The sequence below is a fragment of the Propithecus coquereli genome, unplaced genomic scaffold (assembly GCF_000956105.1).
Source record: "Propithecus coquereli isolate 6110/MARCELLA unplaced genomic scaffold, Pcoq_1.0 Scaffold28, whole genome shotgun sequence".
NCBI classification, from domain to species: domain Eukaryota; kingdom Metazoa; phylum Chordata; class Mammalia; order Primates; family Indriidae; genus Propithecus; species Propithecus coquereli.
The window spans coordinates 13,757,601-13,780,666 of NW_012148396.1; the positions used below are offsets into that span (position 1 = coordinate 13,757,601).

The 23,066-nt window shown below is 39.3% G+C and overlaps 1 protein-coding gene across 1 annotated transcript in view; it reads left to right on the forward strand.

The window, feature by feature from the left end:
* Window positions 1-23,066, forward strand: part of OCA2 (oculocutaneous albinism II) — a 242,073-nt gene that overhangs the window by 122,876 nt on the left and 96,131 nt on the right. Inside the window, exon 18 of the mRNA XM_012648001.1 lies at window positions 6,305-6,432. Within this exon, the coding sequence (XP_012503455.1) occupies window positions 6,305-6,432 (128 nt within the window). The remainder of the gene's footprint in view (window positions 1-6,304; window positions 6,433-23,066) is intronic.

Below are 23,066 nucleotides of genomic sequence, written 5' to 3' on the forward strand. Positions count from 1 at the left end.
TATTAATCATTTATCACATATATAATTTGCAGATATTTTCTCCCATTCTGTAGGTTACCTTCAATCTATTCATTGTGTCCATTTTTTGCACAAAAATTTTTAAGTTTGATGTAGTCATATTTGTCTATTTTTGCTTTTGTTGCTTGTGCTTTTGGTGTTATATCTAAGAAATCATTTTCAAGTCCAACATAATGAATCTTTTCCTCTGTTTTCTTTTAGGAGTTCTATAGTTTCAGGCTTTATGATTAGATTTTGATCTATTTTGAATTAATTTTTATATGCGGTAAGATAAGGGCCCAATTTCATTCTTTTGCATGTAGATATTCAGTTTTCTCAATACCATTTGTTGAAGAGACTGCTCTTCCCCATTGAGATCTTGCCTTCTTGTCAAAAATCTTTTGACCATAAGCATGAGAGTTTATTTCTGGGCTCTCTATTCTATTCCACTGATTTGTTTTTTTCTGTGCCTTGTGATTTTTGTTGTTGTTGAAAACTGAACATTTGAATATTATAATGTGGTAACCCTGGAAATCATTTTCTCTCCCTTCCCTAGGACATTTCTTTTTTTTAAAAATCATCAAAGGCTGTAATAGTCTGTTTGTTTTGTGAATTTTTCCAAACCGTTTTTGAAAAGACTGTATTCCTCATCCTATGTGATCACTGAAATCTCTCTTCCTTAGTGGCTTCTTAGTTTGTTTAGCTGGTGTTTTGATAGAGACTTTCTTGAATACCAGGAGCTGAAAAAAACAAAGAAACAAATTACAACAAAAACATCTCTTCCAGTTTTACAAATTGGCTCTGTGCTGGAACAATCCTTCGGCATGTGGGACTGACTGAGACTAGGCATCAGCCTTGAGGTGAAAGTCTGGGGAGTTCTGTCTTTTCTGAGCATGAACCTTTCCCTGGGCATGCATGTGCCTTTCTATGTTCCCTCAGATAATTGGCTGCTTTTGAATGTTCTAATTTCACAAAGAAACTCTCTCTGTCTTTTGCTTCTGTGCCTCAGGTCGCCTATTCTATGTTTAAACCATAATCTTTTCTTCAGGCCTCTGTGGATTGTTAGTTTGGCTTGCAGTGTTTTTGAACAATGCCTGCCATTTTTCTGGTCTGAGTTCTGTCTTGGATAAAAGAGAGGTGAATCCCTTGCTTTAGTGCTTCAGGTATCCTCCAATCAGATGAGAATAGACATATGCAATAATTTGTGAATGAGGTCTGCTCTGCTCTCTCTGAACCGGAGATCAGGGTCCTGCACTGGGAACGCAGGCTGTGCTGCTTCATGATCCCTGACGTGCTGGGGAGGACATGGGGCACAGGCAAGCAAAATGCTACAAGGCCTTCCTGCCATCTGAAGTTGGCTTTTTCTTGATCTCATGTTTGCTTGGTTGCTGTAAACCTTTCACTGTTTTTTAGAATTCTGACAAAGTTGGTTTTAACAGTTTCTCCTTATTTCTATATGAGGACAAGAGCTTAGAACTGCCTATTCCACCATGTTGCTGGTATCACTCTGATGCTTCCTTCTTGATGCTCTGTTCTTTGATATGCTGTTACCTTTGTATTGGAATGCTTCCTTCCCTCTTTACCTGAAAAATTATATTTCTCCTCTAGGATCTTGAATACCAGCCTCTTGGTGGAAACTTCTCTCAATCCCCATGTTTTGTTACTCTTTCTGGGTGTACATGTGCAGCTCTGTTATATCCTGTATAACTTTCCTTATGTGCACGTGCTTTCCACCAGATGGTGAGCCCCTTGAACTTTATGGTGGTGTCTTGCTTACATTCCCATCCATATCCCTTAAGCTCAGAGGCTGGCACAGAGCAGGCGTCCAAAAGTGGCATATAAAACAGTTCAGATTAAGGGGATGCTCAGTGAGGACCAGATGATTGGGAATTTTTCCCGACATTGTGAGAAGATTGGTCTTGCAAGAGTAGAGAATTGGGTACACTTTGGAAAACAGAAATAAAGAGGGATAATAGGAGATGTGGGGGTGGTCTGGATATATCTTTAAATTTTATAGGTCACATGCAATTAACTGTCATTGTTTTCCAGAAAATAATCTATATTTAAGCCCTCAAAGGTAGAGTAAGGATAATAGAAATAATTTAAGCAATCAGCACATATACTTTTTATTAATATATATTTTTTAAAAACACAAGGTATAGAATTGTCAAGAATTTTGGTTAACAAGAAACTTCATTCACTCAAATAATTTTTATTATTTAAGAGATTTTTTTTCCCTCAAATACATAAGCAATTGAGACCTCAGTGCCATTTTTTTTTTTTAAAAAACAACTAAACAGTTTTTTGCTTTTCCCAATTACAAACTGGCCTGATCTACTTTGGTCTTGGGGAGTTCCCGCATCTTTTTGATGAACTCTGACTTTAGCCTCTGAATCTTGAAGGTGTGAGATGGCTAGCTCTGTAATGATTTTATGAAAGCCACACATGTAAATATCTATCAGATACACACTTACTTATAAGCAGGTATAAAGTTTGTGCAAGCTGTCTAGTGAATTTGATAATGCCCGAGTTTTTTAACTTTTAGTATTCTAAGTACATCTTGCATGAAACGTTTACTAGAGAAAGCAGAAATATTCTAATAAATTCAACGAACCTTAGAGTTGGCATCAGACCCAGCATGTTTAGAGATGACATGTTTGCCCCCTCCCCGTGAAGAAGAGCAGCACACAGGCGTCACAGTCAAAAGTCTCCTTGTGTGGCTTTCTGCTGGCTTTCTGCTGACCTTCCAGCATCTCTGTCCCCAGACAATCTTTGATCTGTTTTCTGTCACTGTAGATTGCAAGTTTTTTTGTAAAGGGGCAGATAGTAAGCATTTGAGGCTTTGTAGGCCATACATGCTCTGTCACAAATACTGAACACTGCTGTTGTAGTGGTAGGGGAGTCATAGGAAATATGTAAATCAATGGCTGTGGATGTGTTTTAATAAAATTTTATTTACAAGAACAGGCAGAGGGGCAGTTTTGACCCGCGGGGTGAAATTTGTCACACCCTGCTATTTGCATCTTTTAGAGGTTTATATAAAAGAATCATTTAATATGTAACATTTTTTGGTCTGGCTTCTTTCATTCAGCATAATTATTATGAGATTTATCCATGTGCTTGTGTACATGATTAGTTCATTTCTTTTTATTGCTGAGTATTATTTGATGGTTTGAATATGATGCAATTTTTTTGGGTACATACATTCACCTATTGATGGATATTTGGATTGTTTCCAGTTTTTGGCTATCAAAACTAAAACTACAATAAACATTGCATTTGATTCTTTGTATCACCACATGCTTTAATTTCTCTTGGATAAATACCTAAAAGTACAATTGGGTCATATGGTAGGTTTATGGATAATGTTTTTAAAAACTGCCAAACTGTTTTCCAAAATGGTTGTACCAGTTTGCAATCCCACCAACAGTGTATGAAAGTTCTGGTTCCTTCATATCCTTGTCAACACTTAGTTTGGTCAGTGTTTTTAGTTTTATATATTCTAAGGTATATAGTAAAATGTCATTTTGGTTTTACTTTGCATTTTTCTAATGAATAGTGATGTTTGAGAATGTTTTCATGTGCTCATATGCTCTTTGTTAAAGTGTCTGTTCAAAATATTCCCCATTTTAACTGGGTTGTTTGTTTATTTATTGTTGAATTTTGAGAATCTTTAAAACATATATTCTAGATACAAGTCTTTTATCAGATAGATTATTTGCAAATATTTTCTCCCAGTTTTTGGCTTGTCTCTACTTTTACTTAACAGCACCTTTTGAAGAGCAGAAATTTATAATTTTGATCAAGTCCAATTAATATCAAGTTTTTCCTTTTACAGATCATGCTTTTAATGTTGTATCTAAGAAATATTTGCACAACCCAAGGTGACAGAGAATTTTTTCCTATGTTTTCTTCTGGAAGTTTTACAGTTATGTTTTATAATACATTTAGGCCTATGATCCATTTGCATTAAATTTTGTATATGATTAATGAACAGATCAAAGTAAAATTTCTTGTGCATATGGATATCCAATTGTTCCAGCACCATATGTGGAAAAGACTACTCCTTCACTAAACTATTGAACCCTTGTCAAAAATCAATTGATCATGAATGTGTGGATATATTTCTGGACTTTCCATTTATGAATTTGTCTTGGTGTAATACCACACTGTTTTTATTATTGTTGCTTTATAATAAATCTTAAAGTGAGATGATGTATACTCTCCAACTTTATTCTTTTTTTTCAAAGTTGTGTAGGCTATTCTAAGTCCTTTGCATTCTTATATGAATTTTAGAAACAGTTTGTTAATTTCTGCAGAGAAGATTGCTTGCATTTCTACAAAACATTCTCAGCAAAAACTAAAGAAGATGTAATAAATGGAGATATATACTGTGTTCACAGGTTAAAAGATTTTATAATATATTTTTAAAATGCTAATTCTTCCCAAATTAATTACCCGCCCCCCCCCCAGCCAAAATTTCCCACACTCCAATTCCTGGTGGTAATGCCTGTGTATGTTACATAGCAAAGGAACTTTGCAGGTAGAATTTAGGTTATAAACCTTAATAGAGGGAGATTTTTCTGGATTATCCAGGTAGACCCAGTGAAATTACACAGACCTAAAAATGGAAGAGGAAGTGTAAGAGTCCATTAGAGAGATGTAGCAGAAGAGGCAGGAGAGATTTGAAGTGTGACAGGGACTCAACTCACCCTTGCTGGCTTTGGAGGTGGAGGAAGGGGACATGAGCCAGGATTGTGAGTGGCCTTTAGAAGCTGAGAACAGCTTTTGGGTGACAACCAGCAAGGAAATGGGGACTGTAGTTTTACAGTTGTAAGGAATTGAATTATGTCAACAACCTGAGTGAGCAAGGAAACAGATTCTCTTCCAGAGCTTCCAAAAAGGAATGTGGCCCTGCCAACACCTTGACTTGGCTTTATGAGACTCTAATCAGACACCCTGCTATGAACCCACCATACTCTGACCTATGAAAACTGTGATATAATAAATAGGTGCTATTTTAAGCCACTATGTTATTATAATTTGTTATGGCAGCTATAGAAAACTGTATACTTTTTGTATCTATAGAATCTATAGTCATGTCACTGATTTTATTATTAACAATTTTGTTTTCTCACATTTTGTCCTAAAAGTTTATCAATCTTACCAATCTTCTCAAAGAACAAGGTTTTGGTATCATTGCTTTTTTCTAATATTTTTCCATTTTCTAGTTCATGGGTTCCTGCTCCAATCTTTATTATTTGTTTTCTTCTACTTGTTTTGGGTTTCATTTGCTCTACCCAGTAAGAAAAAAAAATAAACAGACTATTTGAACAAAAACTTTGTGAAAGAAGATACATGGATGGCAAATAAGTACATGAATAGTTGTTCAATATCATTAGTCACTAGGGAAATGTAATTTGAAACCACAATAAGATACCACTTCACACCCATTAGAATATCTAAAATCAAAAAAGCTGACCAAGTCTTGGTGAAGATGTGGAGAAACTAGAATTCTCATACACTGCTGGTAGCATTGTAAAATGGTACAACCATTTTGGAAAATAGTTTGAGGTTTCTTAAACCATAAATGTTCCATATAACATTCTGTAATATTAACTTATCATATGGTTCAACCATCCCATTCCTAGGTATTTCAAGGGAACTGAAAGCTTATGTACATGTAAAGAATTGTATATGAATAAATGTTCATGCATGTTCATTTGAAATAACCAGAAAAATGGAGACAATCCAAATGTTCGTTAATAGGTGAATGGTATGTGTGTTGTAGCATATCCATACAATGGCATACTGTTAAACAATAAAAAAGGGAATGATATTGATCCACACATCAACATCGAAGGATCTTAAAATGATTATGCCGAATATTGATTTTTTGTCTGGATGATCTGTCCATTGAGAAGCAGTCAGACAAAAATTATGTCTATATGATTTATAGAAAATCTTCACTTATAGAAAATAGAGAAAATGTAAACTAATCTATAGAGAAAGAAAAGAGATGAATGGTTTACTGGGAGTGTGTGGGGGTGACAAGAGGAGCCAGAAGGGATACAAGAACATGGCATGAAGAAACTTCTTGGGGTGATAGGTAAGTTCATTATCTTGATTGTAGTGTTGGTTTTATGAGCATACACATAAGCCCAAATGGAAATTATACTTTTTAAATATATGCAGTTTGTAGTATATCAATTATCCTCAATAAAGAAAAAAGCAATCAGAAGATAAAAAATTAATTGGCATGTTAACAATTGAACTATATCTGTATGTCCCTTTACTTATTTTTCAGGGTGGATTGCTATTCTGGGTGCCATCTGGTTGCTAATATTAGCTGATATTCATGATTTTGAGATAATTCTACACAGAGTGGAATGGGCAACCCTTCTATTCTTTGCAGCGCTCTTTGTTCTGATGGAGGTAAGATTTTAGAACTTTTGCATTATGGTCTTTTACTTGATAGTCGTATTTTATGTGTTATTTAGTGAATGAAGAAAGCCTAAGTCTATAAGTCTCTCCACATATTCCGTAAGTGCAAAATGATGGAGGTTGCGATTAGACTATTTCAAGTTAACCAACTTTTTACCTCAGCCATCTAAATATTTCCCTAAAATTGTCTGTTTGATTGCTTTTTTTTATCTTGAGTTATCTTTGTGGCTTGTAAACTTTTTTTTTTTTTTGTCTGCCTTTATCAATTGTAATTAAGTGTCTGAAAACAAAAGAAATGCTTTGGAAAGACAAGGGTGCATGTTGATGGGATGCGGCAAGGGTGTGTATGGCGGAGCCCCGACCTGCTGCCTGGTCTTTCTGAGATGCTCAGCTGATACAGTTTGGGGTGGGGGCAGCTAGTTTTCACTAGGGATGCCTCTACTGCCACGTGTGGGTCTCATTGCTTTCTCCACCTGTTTCTTCAGAGCCTTCCCAGCTCCTTCCGTCAGCCTTCCAAGCTTAACACACTGGTGACAGGGCACCCGGCTTCTGCCTCTGGAGGACATCTGGCCCTGGAGACATGTGCTTTGTCCTTTTGAACACTGGCCTTCACCCCAGAGCTGGTCAGGCCTTGCCTGAGGACAGGCCTGGTGTGCCAGTTCTGGCCAATCAGCCTTTTGACCTCTTAGCTGTGGCCCCAACTGCATGGGATTATGCCTGAGCAGTTACATATCAGAACCCATCAGTTCAAATTCAGTGGTTCTTAATCAGTGTTGCACATCACAGTTGCCTGGGGAGATTTTCCAAAACACGTACATTCTGGTCTCTTTCAGAGAGGTTGTGATTGATAATTCAGGGGTTCAAGGCATCTATATTTTTTGGGAGGGGTGGTTGCAGGGTCCTGTGTGATTTTGAGAGACACCAGTGGAGAACTACTGGCCCATACGGACCATTGTAAGTAAAGACGAGGTGAAGTGTATCCACTTATGGTGAATTATCTAAGATGGTCAGTCTCATGAAAGCAGAGGAAAGGATGGTGGCTTCCAGGGGCTCAGGCGAGGGATATATGGGAGTTATTGCTTAACGGGTATAAAGTTCCAATTATGCAGGATGAAAAAGTTCTAGAGATTTGCTGTTGATACAGAACCTGCACAGTTTAACAATACAGTATTGAGCACTTTAAAATATGTTAAGAGGATAGATCTCAAGTTAACTGTTCTTACCACAAAACAACACAACACAGAAGAACAGAAGGACATTTTTGGAGGTGACGGATATGTTTAGCACCTTGGTCGTGATGATGGTATCATGAGTGTTTGCATCATTATTGTAGATCAATTATATTTATGTCATATTAATATCTCATCTCTCTTTCCTAAAGACACCTGCCTGCCCAACACACACATATTTACATCAAGGGGTCAGATGCTGCTTTCTTGCCTCAGAGGTTTCTGCTGGGTAGCAATCTGGACTAACCTAAACCACACAACTCCTTCTATTTTTCCTTTTGTATTCCTAATTAATAGTCTTTATTTTTTGAGCAGTTTTGGATATGCAGAAAAATTGAGCAGAAATTCCCTTTCTTTTATGGAAGCCTAAACACTGCTATTAAGGAGACTCAGAATTAAGTTGATTTGAAGAAAATAGCGCCAGAATTTATTTTTTATTTTTTTAATGTATGTGTGTGCTCACATTTTTTAAGAAAAATTTTTTATTTCAGCATATTATGGGGATACAAATGTTTAGGTTACATATATTGCCTTTGCCCCACCTGAGTCAGAGCTTCAAGCGTGTCCATCCCCCAGATAGTACGCACCGCAGCCATTAGGTGTGTATATACCCATCCCCCCGATCTGTGCGACACCCAACCGATGAATGTTATTACTATATGTGCACTTAAGTGTTGATCAGTTAATACCAATTTGATGGTGGGTACATGTGGTGCTTGTTTTTCCATTCTCGGGGTACTTCACTTAGTAGAATGGGATCCAGCTCTATCCAGGATAATATAAAAGGTGCTATATCACCATTGTTTTTTGTGACTGTATAGAACTCCATGGTGTACATATACCACATTTTATTAATCCACTCATGTATTGATGGGCACTTGGGTGTTTCCACATCTTTGCAATTGTGAATTGTGCTGCTATAAACAGATGTCTTTTTTATAGAATGTCTTTTGTTCTTTTGGGTAGATGCTCAGTAATGGGATTTCTGGATCAAATGGCAGTTCTACCTATAGCTCTTTGAGGTATCTCCATATTACTTTCCACAGGGGTTGTACTAGTTTGCAGTCCCACCAGCAGTGTATGAGTGTTCCTCTTTCTCTGCATCCATGCCAACATTTATCATTTTGGAACTTTTTGATAAAGGCCATTCTCACTGGAGATAAGTGATATCTCATTGTGGTTTTGTTTTGCATTTCTCTGATGATTAGATGTTGAGCATTTTTTCATATGTTTTTTCGCCATTAGTCTGTCTTCTTTTGAAAAGTTTCTGTTTCCCTAGGGCAATATCTGTAAGAGTTTTTCCAACATTTTTTTCTAGAATTCTTATAGTTTCATGCTTTAGGTTTAAATCTGTTATCCACCCTGAGTTGGTTTTTGTGAGAGGTGAGAGGTGCAGATCCAGTTTCAATATTCTGCATGTGGCTATCCAATTTTCCCAGCATCATTTATTGAATAAGGATTCTTTTCCCCAGTGTATGTTTTTGTCTGCTTTGTCAAAGATCAGATGGTGATATGAAGATGGTTTTATATCTGGGTTCTCAATTCTGTTCCATTGGTCTATGTCTCTGTTCTTGTGCTAGTACCATGCTGTTTTAGTTTTTATACCCTTGTAGTATAGCTTGAAATCTGGTAAATTGATGCCTACCAATTTGTTCTTTGCATGGTATATCTTTATTTATTTTTGGTCACATAAATTTCAAACATTTTTATATATCAACTTTATTAATTATGACTCTGGATTGTCAGTTATATTTAGAAAGCCTTTATGTACATGAAGGTTAAAGAGGAAATCACCCACTACTTACATGGTATCATTTTTTTACATTTAAATCCCTAACTCATTTGCAGTTTTTTCTTGCATATGGTGTGAAATGTGGAATCTAATTTTATTTTATTTTTCCAAATGGCTACCTGGTTGTCCCAGCACCATTTATTAAAAAGGACAGTTTTCCTCCAGTGATTTGAGATACCACTTTTATCATGTATTAACTTTCATATGCATGTGGGCCTATTTCTCAACTTTCTATTCTATTCCATGGTCTATTTTGTCTATTCATATGCCAGCACCAAACTGGGGATTCATAGTATGTTTTAATATATAGTGGGGATAGTCACCTCCCGCTTGTAGTGTTCCTTTTTCAGTGATTTCTGGGATATTCTGGCATATTTCTTTTTGCATATAAACTTCAGTATCAACTTGTTTAACTTGTCTATAAAATAACTTCCTGATATTTTTTACTGAGATTGCACTGAATTCACACATTAACGTAGAAAGAATTCTCATCTATATAATGTTAATTCATCCAATCTGAGAATAGAATGTGTCTTTGTATTTGATTAAATCTATTTCTGTGTCTTTTAGGAATGTTTTCAAATCCTATTGATAAATTTTGTACTTTTCTTGTTAAATGTATTATAAAATATTTAATCTATATCGATATTATACATGTGGTTTTCTTTACCAATATGTCCTCTATTGTTTACTTTTTTGTGTATATGAAGGTCATTGATTTTTGTAAGTTAATATGTGTCTAGTTGATCTCTCTTGTCTTATGTTCAGTAGTAGCAGAGGTAAAGGGTTAACACATCAAGCCTAAAACTGCTATTTTTAGAAAGGTCTGCTTGTCAGGTTGGTCCTTGGCTGGCATCTGGGAACTTAGATTTCAGGAATATTCCCACAGTTCCCTAAATGATAAGGGTTGTTTACTGTGCCTAGATTGTGTATGCAAACATTTGGTTTATGCTATACATTTGATTGCTTTCTGGAAATCTGGAATTTTGGTATGTGCTAGGCAAAGGGTGTCCATGTGATCAGCCCCCAATAAAAGCCTGAGTCTGTAATGTGCTTCTCTGGAAGAAATATCATACACATGTTGCTACATTTTTATTGCTGGGGAAAGAGTATGTGCTGTGTCACTCCTCCTGGGAGGGAGAGAGCATGGGGAAGTCTCACATGGATATCCACATAGACTCCACCTGTCTTCTCCCCTTCTAATCTTGCTGTGTGTCTTTGCTACACTGTTGTAATGAATGTCAGTCAAGTGTACAACCAAATGCTGACTGACGTGAATAATTCTAGCAAGTCTCCAAATGTGGATGTGGTTTTGGAGACCCCTGACACACTGATCTTAGTGAAAATGCCTCTAATGTGTCCCTAAGAAATAAGATACTGGCTTAAGGATTAGGTATATATATCTTTTATCACATTAAGAAAGTATCCTTCAATTCCTATTTTCTTGAGTGTTTTAACACATTGAATGTCACACTAGAAAAAAATTTTTTTCCTTGGGGCCACAGTGTTTTATTACTTTGAAAACTAAATGATCCTTCTAATTTAATGAAAAATTTATTATTTTTTATTGTTTTCTGTGCATGACTTATATGCTGCCAAGGTAAAGAGACATGTGAGTTATATATGCTTCAGAAGGCCCCGGGCTGAAAACTAGCATGAGTTAAATACAGCTCACATGGCAGTTAATGTGTTAATCATGGATGAGTGTTGAATTTTGTCAAATATTGTTTTCCCCAGCATTTATGAAGATAATCATATTTTTTCTCTTAGATCAATTAATGAGTATATGATATTAGTGAATTTCCTAATATTGAACCAATGTTGAATTCTAGAATAAATCATCCTTGCTCATGATATAGTATTTTCTTACTATAGGGTGGCTTCTGTTTGCTAATACTTCATTTAGTATTTTGTATTGATATTTATGAATAATATTGTTCTGTAGTACTCTCTCTCTCTCTTTTCTTAAAAATATTCTACCTGGTTTAGGTATCAGTGTTACACTTCCTTCGTAAAAGGAGTTAGGAAAATTTACCTTCTTTTTAGTAATCTGGAATAATTTATAAAGCATTGCGACTATTTGGTCTTTGAAGGTTTGGGACGATTTCCAGTTTGTGCTGGAGTATCCCCAGGGATGGGGGAGATGGACTGTTGGCAATAGAAGGGACTTGAAACTCACATTTACCAAGTGCCAATGATCAGTGATGGGCTATGCCAGGTGCTTCATGTGTTGGCCCTTGGCTCTGACCCACCCACTGAGTTGGCCCTGGTAAAACTGAGTTCCACCTTCTTCTTTGAGGCCTGAGGTTCATAGCCTTAGTACCACCCATCTTGGCCCCATCTGCCCTGCACTGATCTTCACAGCAGAGCTCCCTGATTCTGGGTGGGCATGTATCCCGGACTCTGTACTGTGCGGTTCCTCCATCTTTCAAAGCACATCTTTGGCATCTCTTCTGGTTTCCAAGCTCTTAGATCCGAGTATGGTTGAGGGGTCCCTCCTTTCTGCCACCATGGCTCCCAGCCAACAGCACTGCTCCTGCCTTTGACTTCCCAGGTGTCTCCCTGCTGGAGGGCGGGGTCTCTGCCTCTTCCACCAGCATCTGCCCTGCACTTGGTCTCTTAGGGGCTCAGTCCAGGTGGATATTGAAGGCGTGAATGTAGGAATCCACATGAAACCCTATGAACCTATATCACTTCGTGTCACTTGGGTAGGACAGTTTCTCCACAAAGGCTCAGAGTCTAAAGGAAATTAGAACCTGAGCTGTGACTTTGGTTCATGCTAATGCTGAGTAAAGGGAAAGGTGAGAATTTAAATATATCTGAATGCATCTTGTTAAATTTAGTGTTTTCTTGACAAATAGCCAGCAAACTGCATTCATCTTTTAAAAACTCTCCTCATTAAAGGCTGAGACCAATTTCTTGCATTCAGAAGAATGCCTATGCTCCATGTTATTCTAATGGGAAAAAAGTGGTTTACTGTCACATGAAATATTCATTTAAAAATTCTCGTAGAATGACAAGACACATTCTTGTATGTAAAAAATGCTCTGCAAATATTAAAAATTAATTCCTGAGTATGAGAGAGTGGGCCCGGGTAATGCAAGTGCAAATAGTTTTTCCCAGAGTTCTGAAATCAGGATCTGGGCTTTCATTCCTCTGAGCCATCACAAGGGATCTAAGGCTCGCCCGCCACCCCTGCCAGGACACACTGAGCTGTCTCCTGGAGGGGTGAGGGCAGGAAGCGGGTGGGAGGGCAGTGCCACCAAGCTCTTGGGGGAGGCCCCAGATCTTTCAGGAGTTCTCCCCTCAATAATATTAATAGAAAGCATCTCCTAATGAGTGGATGGGGGTTGGAAATTACTTAAATCTTCCTTTCAATGTCCCAGTTGACCCTTTCTGAGCCAGGCTCCTTCATAAGCGGGATGTGCACATAAAGGGGCCTGTACAAGAGGAAATCCCTCAATCCCAGAGTCTTTACCCCGGGAGTGGGGGAGGGGAGCTAACAGTGCCAGGAGAGGAGGGAAGTAGGGGATCCCATGAAGGCACTCTAGTCGCCAGCTTGGGGTTTCAGAGCACAAGACAACAGCTGTGTGATCCTCTGTCCCAGCAGTGAAAAACAGGGTGATTACTGAAGGTTGGGGTTTATGCAGAAGTGCATAAACCTTTGCAGGTTAACGATACCAGCAACACAAAGGCGGGGGTTACTCTGCACCCTGGTCATTGCTACTCTTCTGGCTCACAGCCGTCGTGGCCCTCTCGGGCTTCTCTCAGGGGAGTGGAGAGGTCCTCCCTTTCTGCCCCTCACCCTCCTTCCTTGCTGGGAAGCCACTGAGGCCCTCCTGTCCTATGGCCTCAATGTGGGCAGGGTTGGGCGTGTGGCCCTCAGGGCTCCTGAAGGTGCTAGAGGTCTGGGTGTACAATGGCAGCTCTGAGGCCACCACTGTGAGCGGGTGCCCCAGCCAGGAGCCTCTGCATGCTCTGGCGCCTGGGCTGGGCTCTGGACGCTTACTCAACAGGGGCACAGAGGGGAAACAGGCGCTGTGGGGGAGGTCACACCTGGGACCTGCAAGCCCCTGCAGCCCCGGCCAGCCAGGGGCCTCCAGGCACACCGTGTTTGCCAGGTGAATGGCAGCCTGTCCTGGGATGGCCATCTCCTTTCCTTCCCCTCCACCATTGCTGATGGCATCCCCAACTCCAGCGCCCCTCCTGGGCTCACCTGTGCTGACTGAACACTTTCAGAACTTGGGCCACTGGGGGTGGTGTCGGGATGGCTGCTGGTCATCCTGGGGACATAGATCCCCATCCGGGTTGTGGCCTTTGCTACAGGTAGAAGAGCAAGCTATAAGCATTTGCAGATGGCCACACATGCAGCTTCTGCTGCCTTCAAGAAGAAATAAAGGGAAGGAATACCAGGATAAAATAGTAAGGTGGTGGGAAGTACTGATCACATCCTTAGAAAAAGTTGTTTTAAATTAAACACATTCTTAAAAAGAAGCAACAATGTCTCTGGGGACTATGGAATCATTATACTTGTTGAGTAGACTCACTTGGTACTAAAGGGCAGAAGCTCGTGGGAGTCCCGTGGGTGGCTGCTGACTCCAGCACACCTGGATCAAGGGTTCAGAGGATGTCATCAGGACTGTGGCACTTCTCGGCTTCCCTTCAACTCCTGGCTCTGCTCAGCTTTATTTCCAGACAGGCTCTTCCCAAGGTAGTGTGCAGAAATTCAGCCCGCGGTCTGGGTTACACACGTACCAGGTGGGAGGAGGTGGCCTGGGCACACAGCTCACAGGGAGTGAGGAAGGCCAACTTCCAAGGGAGAAGACCAGCCTCTTTTGGAAAACGCGTGTGCGTATTTGCTGGCTTGACCTGGTGGAAAGCACTGTGCCTGGAAACATTCTGATGCTATCGCTCCATGCATGCCCTGGGGGCCCAGGTCCACTCTACCGCCCAGCTGAGGCCCAGCCCACAGGACGCTGGCTCTTCCCGTTGACGAGATGCCGTTGCCCACCTTCAGATACAGAATCACTTCCCCAGGGTCTTTCCTCAATCACCAAAGTCCCCCTGTTTCCTTGGTGGTGCTTCACACTTGCTACTGTTTGTGTGAGGTGTGACTCCCCAAAGGAGGACAGCACATGCCAGGAGAGTGCCCCTGCGTGCCCGGGGAACCCAGAATGCCACGTACACTCAGGAAGTGTTTGAGGAACGCGTGGTTTACCATAAGCTTGGCGATGTCCTCTGTTCACAGGCTTTTCTTTTGTTTCTTTTTAAATTAACTGAAACAACCTAAGAATTAGATTTCTCAAAATCCAGCAGTTTATATTTCAATTTGGGAAAAAGAAAAGCATTCAAAAAATAAATTTAATTAGTCAATCTATAATTATGGTACAAATAAATTCCACTGAAATGTAATGTTCCAAACATGATAATTTGTTGAGTAAATCAAAACATTGATACATTTTAATGTTCCTAAAGTTATGAAATCATCTAAGTTTCATAAAAAGGAAGCATTTCATGTATTTTAATTTTCTCCAGAAGTCCCGCTTTGTTAAAAAATAGAAAAAAGAAACCCCAGTTTTTCCTTCATAACTTCTGAATTTGCCAGTATTCTATACCTGGAAGAAGTCAGTGGGTTTCTCATGCTTTCCATACCATAGTTCTGCAGCCCGTGTAGCCTGGACTGTGCTCAGTCTCACATGATCGTAGACCTTCCATTGGAGGGAACATTAGAGATTATTTAATCAAATCCTTTCATTTTATGAATAAAACCCAGAGGTCAGACGGGTTGAGTAGTGCTCCTGGAGGCTCTGAGTAGGCAGCTCCAGACAGCCCTGGCTTGTTGGGCAAAACTTGCTAAAATCCTTGTCTCCAGCCCTGCGAGGCTCCCCTTGACACCTCAGCTGGGCAGGGCCCCAGTGGATTAAACAGTTCTGTCCTGCTACCCCTCCAGGTCTTACATCCAGGATTCATGTGACCACTCTGCAGCGCCCTGCAACACCATCTGTAGCTTCTCTCCACCGGCTGTTTAGCAGGGCAGCGCAGCTTTCCTGGTACTGAACCCAAGTCAGCCTTAGCCAGGAGGCACCAGCCCCTGTGGTGGTGGGGAATGATGTGTTCCCTGCCCCCGCCAGCCTCCCGATTCTAATGTGCTGTCTCATCTGGCAGCTGTGACGTTGACCTTGGTCTGAGGGTGATGTCTGCCATGTCCTTCCACTCCCTGCTTTCCATGGGTCTTCCTCTTCCTTCTCTTGGCCAAATGCTAGCATTGGATTCCTTCTGTCCAAATGGTGCTGAGGCAGCAGCTTCCTTTGCTGCATTGACAGGGGCCAGGTTTGTTTCTCCTTAGCCTCCTGTGCTCTTGCATGGCACCAACGGTAGAGGGATTTGCCATCGTCCCAGGATTGAAAGCTTGGAGCTAAGTTCCAGTGAACCTAGGAAAAGGGCTTTATCTTGAAAGGCTCAAGTCCTACAAGGCTGTGGTTATTGGTTCTGTTAGCAAGACATATGCGTGTCATTCATGAACTTCATCTATTAGGCTTTCTCCACCAAATAAGTGGTAGGAGTTTTGAAATTTACTTAATTACTTAGACTTATATTGGTTTTCTTTCCTCTATTAATGATTTCTATATATTCTCAACCATGGATTTTCAAATAGAATTTAAGCGCAATTAAAATTTGGTATTAGATATTGTTGACAGATAATTAAGCAACCTAGGTGGTGAATTTATGCTCTGATTATAGATTTCTTTTGCATCTTTTTATTTTTTATTTTATTTTTTTTATTTCAGCATATTATGGGGGTACAGATGTTTAGGTTACGTATGTTGCCCTTGGCCCCCCCCCAAGTCTGAGTTTCAAATATGTCCATCCTTCGGGTGGTGCGCATTGCACTCTTTGTCTATGCAAATACCTGTCCCCTCCTCCCTGCTCTCCCCTCCCCCCTCCCCCCTTCTTTTGCATCTTGTTAAATTATGAGATACTTATATGGGCAGTGAACCATTTTTATGTTATTTTAAGATTATTGCCATTACAAATGATGACAAAATAAAGAATGCAACTTTTAAAACCTGCTGAGATGATTGCCTGATAGTTTTGGATATCCAGGTTTTCACTCCAGTTTGTTTTTTGTATCATTATCAATATTTATGTTCAATTGCACATGTTGCTCTCAGAGTGTCATGCATGTGGCATATTAAAATCACAGCAAAATAAGACAGAACCTTTCTGATTGCTTCATCTCCCTGTTGTGTTTTGTTCTCTCTGAGAGGCACCTTAGCCAGGGCCTTTAGTGTTGAAAACACTCAGGAGTTTAAAAATTTTTAAATTTCAGAATTTTAACCTTAACAAAAAGAATGCTACTCAAACTGATTAAAATTAGGAAATTCAGATAAGCAAAAAGGAAAAAAATCCATGAATTAACCACCATTGTTAGCCATCACCAACATTTTGATATGTAGCCTTCTCATTTTGTGTGTGTGTGTTCATTTTTTAAAACAAAATTGGAATCATACTATATATATGCTTTTATAATTAAAATTGTTTCCTACATCATAATATGTGTATTCTTTAATAACCTGCTTTTAGACTTTTTTTCCGTATAAATGTTTTTTCCATAAAAATGTACCTTTGTCTTTAACACCATGTTCCCCTTACCTCTGCCACCTCCTCAGCTGCGTGGTTTTTATTCACTGTTGGGGTGACCCAAACCTTCGTTCCCACAGGGCCTGAGACCTTGGTGTTGGGTCTGTACTGGAGCACCAAGGTGTCCATGAACTAGAACGACTAGAATGGAAGGAGGCACACCAGCAAGTGCCCCAGCTTCTGGACTATTCTCCTCGCCCACATGAGGGAGCAGCCAGCCAGTTCCCTCTGATAATTTAGATTAGTCATCCTGCACAGTAGAGGGACTCCTCTTGTCTGTTTGATGGCTGCAAGGCATGAGGAGCCCCCAGTGGCCAGGTGGGCACTCTCAGATTCCGACATAACAGCCCCTTCACTGAGCTGTTAGTTGGGTTTCCTTGGTATTAGGACCAGCAAATCCACTGAACTCAAGATTGTAGACAGGGAGCAAAACTTCCTTAAGTGGGTTACTGGGTGTAGTAGTGAGGGGTGCCATTCCTGTCCCTTCTCCTTCGTTCCCACGTCGGTGCTTTCCAGTGGGCTGTGCAAGAAATAGTGACATTGGTTGGTCATTTGTTTAAGCACATACTGCATGCTGTGGATGGCACCCCAACTTTGCAGAGTTTGGATTGCAGCAGATAGTGCAGCTAAACCTCAGCAGGCCACTGTTCTGTCAAGTCAGCCGCTTCTGGGTAACGGAGCATGGTACGATGGCGAATTCTGGTCTGATGCACTCCCTTCACTGGAAAATGAGTGAAAGCACCTGGGTGGGAAACCAAGGATCGGAAAAACAATTCTGTAAGTTATTGAATGATAGGCTGGATTGCCAGGAATTCCCCAGCTGACAGGGCCGAAAACGGGGCATCGCGCAGGAATAAGAGAAGAGACAGGAGAAGAGAAAGAGTGGGGTCGGGGGACTCGAGGCTTTCCAGACCAAGAGTCCTGGGAGTGATTTCTCACTCGTATTTATTCATCCCAAGAACAAAAGATCATCATAAATCATACAGACAAACATGTTCTAAAGACATCCCACAGGCAAACAATTTTCTATAGATTACCATAAAGATTACATATCCTAAAGATATCCCACAGGCAAACTTTAAAGATTATTTATAAAGATTAAGATATTCAGGTGCACAATAATCTCAGCAAAGCTATTCCTAGCCTAAAGCTAAACAAGAACATAAATTTGGGATTGCGGCCAGGCTAGTTTTCCAGCAGGTTGGGCGTTCCTGATTACAGTCCTGGAGCAGTTTTTAGTTCCTCCTGCCCTTGGAATGTCCTTACCATTTGGAAAACAGCCACACCTAAGCAGACTGTCACATCTGCAAATATTCTTAGGCCAGCAATATCCCTAGGTCACCCTAACATTTCTAAACCACCCCAACACTGGACGAAGCCTTGTGAGAAGGGAAGGAAATTCCTTATTTGTAACACGTACTGATTTCTAACATAATCACAAGAGCCATTGTAATTAGACTGAGCCCACCCCTATTGGCCAGGATAATTTCCCCTTCTCCAGGTCTCTCACTTAATCACTTCAGCAGAGTCCCTGTTGCCACATGCATTAGTTTCCTATTGCTGCCCACATTATTAAATACCACAAATTTAGTGGCTTAAAACAACCCAAATTTATTCTGTTACAGTTCTGGAGGTCAGAAGTCTAAACTCAAGCTGTTGGCAGGGATGCATTACTTCTGGAGGCTTCAGAAGAAAATAATATGATTTTTCTTTTTTAGCCTATTGATATGGTAGAGTACACTGACTGATTTTCAAATATTGAGCCAGCCTTGCATACCAATCTTGCTTGGTCATGGTATATAATTCTTTTCACACATTCATGAATTCGGTTTGCTAACATTTTGTCAGGGATTTTTGTGTCTAAGTTCATGAGATATATTGATCTGTACTTGTTTCTTTATACTAGCTTTGTCTGATTTTGGCTTCATAAAATGAGTTGGGAAGCATTCCTTCCTCTTTTATTTTCTGGAAAAGATTATATAGAATTGATGCTAATTCTTCTTTACATGTTTAGTAGAATTCTCTGGTGAAACTATCTGAGCCTGGAAATTTATTTTTTGAGAGGAACTTTTAAATTAAGAATTCACCTTCTTTAATTGCCAAAGTGCTATTCAGATGATCTATTTTATCTAAGTTAAGTTGCGATACTTTGTATTTTTTGAAGAATTGGCCCATTTCTTCTTAGTTGTCAAATTTGTGTGTAAAGTTATTGATAATATTCCCTTAATATTTTTTTACTGTCCGTAATATATGTAGTTAAATTTCATATTTCACTCTCGATATTGGTTATTCATGTCTTTTAAAATTTTTGTCAGTCTTATTAGAAGTTTGTCAGTTTTATTGATTTTCCCTAAAGAAATAACTTTTATTCCCCATTGATTTTTCTCTATTATTTTTGTATTTTAATTCTATAAATTTCTGCTATGATCTTTATTGTTTCTTTGGCTTGCTTTTGGTGCATTTTATTCTTTATTTTGCTATTTTTTTGTTGTTGAGGAAGGTAGGAAGTTAGTTTATTGAGATTTCCCCTCCTTTCTGATGTTAGCATTTAGTGCTATAAAATTTTCTCTCAGTTCTGCTTCAGTTGCATCTTATATATTTTGATATGTTGTATTTTCATTAACATTCAGTTCTATATATTTTAAAATTTACTGAGAGACCTCTTTGTTAACCCATGGATTATTTGTTGTTTGGTTTCCACGTGTTAGAGATTTTTCTATTGTCTTTATTTACTTCTAGTTTTATTTCATTACAGTTGGATGGTTTCAATTGTTCATTTGTTGAGATTTGTTTTATGACCCAGAATATGATCTATTTTGGTATTTACAGGGTCCTGGAACCAACCTAACACAAATACCTACTGTCCTTATTTTCTGTTTGTTTCCTCTGTTTCTAGTACCTATGTTTCTCTTTTCTTGACTTCCTGTGTGTTACTTGAACTTTTTTTAGGATTATATTTTAATTTATTTATAGTATTTCTGAGTATATCTCTTTGTATAGTTTTTGGAGTCGTTGCTCAGAGGACTGCAATATGCGTATGTGACATTAGAATTTATTTAACACTTGAGTGAAGTGTGGAAATCTCACTTCCCTTGAGATTCCTTTGCTTTCTCTTGCGTATGAGATAGGATTACAATTTTTGTTTCAGTCATCAAATATGATTTATAAAACTTATGAGGAAAGGAATAGTGTATGTACACGTTTCTGCTCTTTCTGTTGTTCTTTTTCCTTCACGATGCTCCAAAATTATTACTTATAATTTTCTTTATGTTGAAAGAACTTCTTCTAGCCAATCTTTAAGGATAGATCTGCTAGTAACAAATTTTCTTAATTTTCCTTCATTTGAGAGTGTCTTTATTTCCTCTTCTCTCCTAAAGGATAGTTTCACCGGATATAGAATGTATGGTTGACTTTTTTTTCCTTTCAGCACTTAAAAAATGACATACCATTTTCTTCTGTTCCTCATAGTTTCAGATAAGAAATTTGCCGTCATTTGAATTTGTGTTCCCCTATAGGTAATACATAGTACTCACAGTACTCTCTTGCTGTTTTCAAAAAATATATTTTTGTCTTTATTTTTTGGAAGTTTATGATTTGTTTTGATGTGGATTTCTTTGGGTTTGTCCTGTTATCATGTTCCCGGGGTTTGCTCAGCTTCTCGACTCTATAGGTTTGTGTCTTTTGCCAAATTTGGGAAAATTTAAGCCTTTACTCCTTAAAGTACTTTTTCAACTTTACTCTAGTTCTATTCTAAAACTTCAATGATGTGAATCTTAGATCTTTTTTAAATAGTCCCACAGGTCCCTGAGGCTCTATTCCCCCACTTTTAAAAAATAAATTTTCTGTTTGTTGTTTAAATTGGGTGAATTCAATTGATCTTTCCTTAAGTTCACTGATTCTTTTCTCTATTATCTCTGTGCTACTATTGAGTGCATATCAAGAGATTTTTAAAAATTTCTGTAACTGTATTTTTTAGTTCTATAATTTCCATTTGGTTCTGTTTTATATAACTTCTCTTTCTTCACTTTTTTTTCACTTGTTTCAAGAGAATTTTGTAACTGATGTTGAGACATTTTTATGATGGCTTCTTCAAAATCTGTTTTAAATAATCCAACATCTGATTCATCTCAGTGTTGGCATCAGTCAATTGTCTTTTCTCATTCAAGTTGTGATTTTCTTGGTTTCTGATATGACAGGTGACTTTTGATTGTATCCTAGATATTTTATCTATTATTTTAGGAGACACTGAGTCATACCTAAATCCTTTATTTTAGCAAGCAGTCACCCTGTTTAAGTTTAGCATGCAGGTTATGGATTACTTCTGTGGTCTGTGGTTCAAGTGAAAGTTTGGTTTTCAGACATTTGCAGTGCTACTTTGGTTGATTTCATTTCTCTGATGCTGCTGAGTGCTCCTTGAGTGGGTGGAAGGGATTTTCCCAGGCTCGACTTCCCAGATTTCTCTTCATGTGGGAAGAAGAGGTTCAAGTCTGCAGGAATGAAGAGGCTTCCATGGCTGAGTGTTTGTTGTGATGGGATCCCCCTTCCTGTGGAGGCCTCAGAACACTAGTTGAGCCACGTGCTGTGGTACAATACCCCTACCAGTGCCCACAGCTGCCCTGGGGGTCTCTTGGCAAGGCAAGGAGGTCTTAGGGCTGGTGTCAGAAGCCTGAGACACCAGGTGTGTGTTGTGGTGGGATCTGTCTTCAGGTTCTGTTCTGCCTGCTCACCAGATATCTCTCCGCAGGGAGGGGAGTGCCTTCCATGGCCACCTTTGTTGGCAGGTCTCCTATTGTCTTCCTTGCCAGGGGGCCGTGACCTCCTGGTGTTGTTCTTTCCAGGGGAGGAACAAGTCCACCTAGCTGCCTGCTCTTGTTGTATTGGGGGTGGGTTGGACAAGAAATACTGCTTTGGTATTTCCTGACCTGCAGCTGTGCTGCTCCTACTGTTCTGGGGCCCCAAACAAGTTTGCTTCCCTTTCACCACATTTCAGAATTCTCTTTTAGTTGCTTCTTGCTTTATTGCCAGGGTTTATAGTTATGCATGGCAGGAGGAACAGGGAGAAAGGGGTCTATGCCATTTTGTCTGGACTAGAAGTCCCCTGAAATTGCCCATTCACTTATTTTAATCTCTGTCACTTTGTTTCTAGTTTGTTTCTAGTAAAGAACATATAATTGGATCTAAATTTAAAACATTCTTTGTTATGCCATATATTTGATATATTATTATATTTCTTTGAAATTTCTTCTTCCCGTGTACTGATGTAGTATATTGTTAAAATTTCTTTGCACCTCTTTTTCCAGTGTTTTGTGTTTTGAAGTTATAGATAATAGTTGTATTCTTTTACCTATTAGCTTAAAAATTTTACAAAAATATATTTAAACCTGTCTTTATCTATAAATCCTAAGAATCAAACGAGTTGTCAGTTGTTTTAGGGTTCTGCTAGAGATTAAGTAGATTTATGGATGTCTCAGCGGGCTTTGGTTTGAGAATCTTGAATGAGATACTGCTTTCTCTTTTGCTCTGTAATATTGAAAAGTTAGACCTGAAGTGACACTTGGATCTTTTTTTTTTTTTTTGAGACGGAGTCTCACTCTGTTACCTGGGCTAGAGTGCTGTCACATCAGCCTAGCTCACAGCAACCTCAAACTCCTGGGCTCAAGCGATCCTCCTGCCTCAGCCTCCCAAGTAGCTGGGACTATAGGCATGCACCACCATCCCCAGCTAATTTTTTCTATGTGTTTTTAGTTGTCCAACTAATTTCTTTCCATTTTTAGTAGAGACGGGGTCTCGCTCTTGCTCAGGCTGGTCTCGAACTCCTGAGTTCAAACGATCCACCTGCCTCGGCCTCCCAGAGTGCTAGGATTACAGGCGAGAGCCACTGCACCCGGCCCCTTGGATCTTTTTGACAAAACTTCTGAACAGCAGATTTCTTTCTGTACTGCTGCAAACATCACTTATTTTCT